The 4862-nt window shown below is 57.4% G+C and overlaps 1 protein-coding gene across 1 annotated transcript in view; it reads right to left on the bottom strand.

The window, feature by feature from the left end:
• Positions 1-2462: 2462 nt before the first annotated feature.
• Positions 2463-4862, bottom strand: part of PGLS (6-phosphogluconolactonase) — a 3148-nt gene continuing 748 nt past the window's right edge. The window contains exons 2-4 of the mRNA XM_021382731.1: positions 4670-4809; positions 4406-4546; positions 2463-2879 (exon numbers count right to left, since the gene is read on the bottom strand). Coding sequence (XP_021238406.1) covers positions 2742-2879; positions 4406-4546; positions 4670-4809 — 419 coding nt within the window. The 3' untranslated portion in view covers positions 2463-2741. The remainder of the gene's footprint in view (positions 2880-4405; positions 4547-4669; positions 4810-4862) is intronic.

The following is a 4862-nucleotide window of genomic DNA, read 5'->3' as shown; positions in this document are numbered from 1 at the left end:
CTCTTCTTCGGCTCTGGCTTCTCACTCTTTTAAAATGAAGAGCTGCACTTGCACGTGGGTTTCTCTTCACCGGCCCTCATCCCCACGCTGCAGCATCCCTGGAGGTCACATTACACTGCAGGTCCTTGGAATCCTATAGGGCCCACTGGGAGGCCTCCAGTTCAAACTGGAGCGTGCTCCATAGCCCTGGGACATGTTTTGAGCTCACTGCGGGGCTCTGGGGGCCCTCTAGGGTACAACAGCGGGCACTGGAGTCATCTAGGGGGTCCTGAAGCACATTGAGGGTGGCCTGGAGCATAATGGGGAGCTCTGGGAGTAAAGTTAGGTACCGCAGAGTATACTGGGAGGCTCTGTGGGGAACACTGGGAAGCTCTGAGAGGAGCCCTGGGAGGATTTTAGAGCACCAGCTCCTGCTCTGTACCTCTGAATGGTCGTCACAGCTTCTCCATCGCTACGTCCAGGAGCGCTGCTGCTTTTCTGCTGTAACCCACAGGTTGTTGGGCACCGTGCGGTTTCGCTCCATTCCCTGTCGCTGCCATGAAAGCGACAGCAGAGAAAAGCATCAACGGATCGGGACCGAAACTGGCGTTGCTGACATCACACACTGCAGTAAAGATAAAGGAGCAGACGTCGTGGGTTCACTGCACCCGAATTAAGAAGACGGCTCAGCCTCAGCAGATCATCAAAGAGAAGGGAGCTCGTAAGCTGAAACTTAACCAGCAGAATGGATAACCTGCATTTTGTCAGCTGTATACGCATAGGATTTGCTTTAGCCTGGTTTGATAATGCGCATCTTAAACCGATTTGGAGAATATTTGGAAACAGACTCGACGGATTCATCAAATATCTCTTGATGCTGTTGCCTCTGGGCTTACAGAGCTGGGGGACAAATGAAGCAGTTGGTTACCAGGCTTGGCCTGGCTAAAGCAACTCTTTGTAGCCTGTATAGTTTTATTTCTTCTTGGAATATTTGTGTGTTCTGTGCTGCACTGTTTTATGTGGACGTGCAAGCAGACGGGTGGAAGCTACGAAGAATGGAAAAGGCATAAACTGAGGCAAAGGATGGAGAGCAGAGCATATTTCTGAAAATCAATAGATAATAATGGGATTATCTAGCAAAAGGGGATTTTGCTAGATTGTAGAAAAGGGGGGAATTGAGGGAGGAAAGGGTTAGAATATGGTTTCAAACAAACAGTGAAAGATGGATGTGGGTTAATGGGGCAAGGAAACCTAGAGGCTGCTGATTGGTCGTTGGAACTGAACTGGAGATTACAGCCTGAATGAAAACCAGCCGAAGCCGCATCACCCTCCTCAACCGTGCCAAGGTCAAGAGAACACAGTGAGGAAGAGGCACGGCCTTCATCCCCACGAGCCTGGGGCCTGTCCTCTTCAATATCTTTACGGATGAGCTGGATGAGGGCACTGAGAGCACCCTCAGTTGGTTTGCAGATGGCACCGAGCTGGCAGGAAGCATCGATCTGCCCGGGGGTAGCAAGGCCCTGCAGAGGGATCTGGACAGGCTGGATTACTCAGCTGAAGAAAATGGGATGAGCTCCAACAAGACCAAGTGCTGGGTCCTGCACTTTGGGCCACAACAACCCTAGGCAACGCTACAGGCTTGGGGCAGAGCAGCTGGAAGATTGTGTGGAAGAAACGGAGCTGGGGGTGTTGGTCGATGCTGGGCTGAGCATGAGCCAGCGGTGTGCCCAGGTGGCCAAGAAGGACACAGCATCCTGGCTTGGATCAGCAATAGTGCAGCCAGCAGGAGCAGGGAGGTCATGGTCCCTCTGTACTCAGCCCTGGTGAGGCCGCACCTCGAGTGCTGTGTCCAGTGTTGGGCCCCTCACTGCAAGAAAGACATTGAGGGCCTGGAGCATGTTCAGAGGGCACGGAGCTGCGAGGGGAATGGAGCACAGGGCTGATGAGGAGCGGCTGAGGGAGCTGGGATTGTTCAGTCTGGAGAAGAGGAGGCTCAGGGGAGACCTTATCGCTCTATAACTCCTGAAGGGAGGTTGTAGTGAGCTGGGGGTCGGCCTCTTCTCTCTTGTAACAGCGACAGGACGAGGGGGAATGGCCTCAAGTTGCTCCAGGGGAGATTGAGGCCGGACATGAGGAAATACGGGCTGCTCCGAGAGAGGGGTCAGGAGCCGGGATGGGCTGCCCAGGGAGCTGGGGGAGTCACGGTCCCTGGAGGTGTTCAAGGAACGTTGAGATGTTGTGCTGAGAGCCGTGGCTTCGTGGGGTTATGGGTGGTAGGCGGACTGGATCATCTTGGAGGTCTTTCCCAACCTTCAATTCAATTCAATTCATAGAATTCCAATTCTATGATTCTACGACGCTTGGAGACGACCACCATGGGGCGCTGCGCATGCTCAAGGGCCCAGCGCCGTAACAAGGAGCATCACCTGCTTTCCCATCTTCCTGCCAGTCACAAGCAACCAAATGGGAGAGCAAACGCCCTCCGAGCTGAGATCCCGACCTTTAATACCGCGCGCTCATCCAAACCTCACGGCGACCGCTCACCGCGACGCGACGCTTCCACCTGGTGCAGCTCCCAGCCCGGAACGACCTCGACGTTCGTTTGTGCTCCCCCCACAAAAAAAACACCCCAACGCCGCGTCGCCGTCCCCACGCCGAGTCCTCCACCCTCCACGCCACGCGGAGGCTCCGAGCGGGCGCTGCGGCGATCGCCGCCCGATCTCCCCCGCCTCCCCCAAAAATAAATGGGGTCAAAAATGGTCCTACAAGATGGAATGCTTCTCGAAGGGCACCGTCAGATCCTTGGCCGCCGATTCGTCCAGGAACCAGTGCAGCTGCCCCGTGTGCGGCCGGACGCGGGCGGCGGGAAGGGGGTTCTCCTCATCGCCTTCCAAAATGCGCTGTTGGAAGAAACAGAGGAGTAATAACGACAGAGAACCGCAAAGCGAGGGCAGGTGTTGCCCGACCAATCTGGTGGCCTCCTGTGATGGAGTGACGGCATCGGTGGACGGGGGAAGGACGACGGGTGTCATCTGCCTGCGCCGCTGCAAAGCCTTTGACGCGGCCCCTCGCCACGTCCTGCTCTCTGAATTGGAGAGGTGTGGATTGGAAGGACAGACTGCTCGGTGGATGAAGAACGGGTTGGCTGGGCGCAGCCAAAGGGTTGTGACCCATGGTTCTGGGGCAGGGTGGAGGCGGTTACAAGCAGTGCCCTCCAAGGCTCGGTCTTGGGACCGGGGGCCTTCAACGTCCTCATCAATGACACAGACGATGGAATCGAGTGCGCCCCCAGCAAGTTTGTGCATGGCACTGAGCTGAGCGGTGCAGTCGATGCATGGAGGGAAGGGAAGCACCCAGAGGGAGCTGGGTGGGATGGAGAAGTGGGAGCACCAGAACCTGGTGGGGTTCAACGAGGTTGAATGCGAGGGGCTGCGCTTGGGCTGGGGAGATCCCAGGTGTTGATACAGAGTGGGGGGAGAGCTCCTGGAGAGCAGCCCTGCCCAGAAGGACCTGGGGGTCAGAAGCTGGACGTGGGCTGCATGGAAGGAGGAGTGGGCAGCAGGGACAGGGAGGGGATCGTCCCCCTCTGCTCGGCTCTGGGGAGGCCCCATCTGCCGCGCTGTGACCAGGCCTGGGGCCCCCAGCACGAGAAAGACGTGGAGCTCTTGAACGAGTTCAGAGGAGGCCACCGAGATGAGCAGAGCATGGAGCAGCTCTCCTAGGGAGAAAGGGTGAGGGAACCAGGCTCATTCAGCTTGGAGAAGAGAAGGACCCGGGGAGACCTCATTGTGGCCTTCCAGGACCTGGGCTTATTTAGTTTGGAGAAGGTCCTGGGGAGACCTCGTTGTGGCCTTCCAGGACCTGGGCTTGTGCAGCTTGCAGAAGAGAAGGCTCCGGTGAGACCTCATTGTGGTCTTCCAGGACCTGGGCTTATTTAGTTTGGAGAAGGACCTGGGGAGACATCATTGTGGCCTTCCAGGACCTGGGTTCATTCAGCCTAGAGGAGGCTCGGGGGAGACCTCATTGTGGCCTTCCAGGACCTGGGCTTATTTAGTTTGGAGAAGGACCTGGGGAGACATCGTTGTGGCCTTCCAGGACCTGGGCTCATTCAGCCTAGAGGATGCTCGGGGGAGACCTCATTGTGGTCTTCCAGGACCTGGGCTTATTTAGTTTGGAGAAGGTCCTGGGGAGACCTCGTTGTGGCCTTCCAGGACCTGGGCTTGTGCAGCTTGGAGAAGAGAAGGCTCCGGTGAGACCTCATTGTGGTCTTCCAGGACCTGGGCTTATTTAGTTTGGAGAAGGCTCCGGTGAGACCTCATTGTGGTCTTCTAGGACCTGGGCTCATTCAGCCTGGAGGAGGCTCAGGGGAGACCTCATTGTGGCCTTCCAGGACCTGGGCTTATTTAGTTTGGAGAAGGCCCCGCACCTTGAGGACCGCGGCTTTGCCTTCCCCCGTGGCCACGAAGACGACGGCGCGCGCCGCGTTCAGCACCGGGAGGGTCAGCGTGACGCGCTCCGCCGGCGGCTTCGGAGAATCCGTGATGGCAGCCACGATTTTCTCTTTCTCCTATTAAAAAGGAATTAAAACCGGAATCGGAACAAAACACGGGGATAGGCAGAGCGCTGAGAAAAGGGGAAAGGGGCCTGACCCCAACCCCAACCCCAACCCCAGGTCCCCAAACGCGCTCACCTGCAGCAGGGGGTGGTCAGGGAACAAGGAGCAGGTGTGGCCGTCCGGCCCCACACCCAGGAGCAGCAGGTCAAAGACGGGCACGGCCTCGCCCTGGAAGGCCTGCGGGGAACGGGGGGGGATGTAGGGGGGTGTTCCCAAAATCCTGGGAGGGGGTGGTTCCCCAAATCTTGGGGGGAGGTCCCCCAAATCC

This window comes from Numida meleagris, unplaced genomic scaffold (assembly GCF_002078875.1).
Source record: "Numida meleagris isolate 19003 breed g44 Domestic line unplaced genomic scaffold, NumMel1.0 unplaced_Scaffold283, whole genome shotgun sequence".
Classification (NCBI taxonomy): Eukaryota; Metazoa; Chordata; class Aves; order Galliformes; family Numididae; genus Numida; species Numida meleagris.
This window is presented reverse-complemented; position numbering and strand designations above follow the sequence as displayed.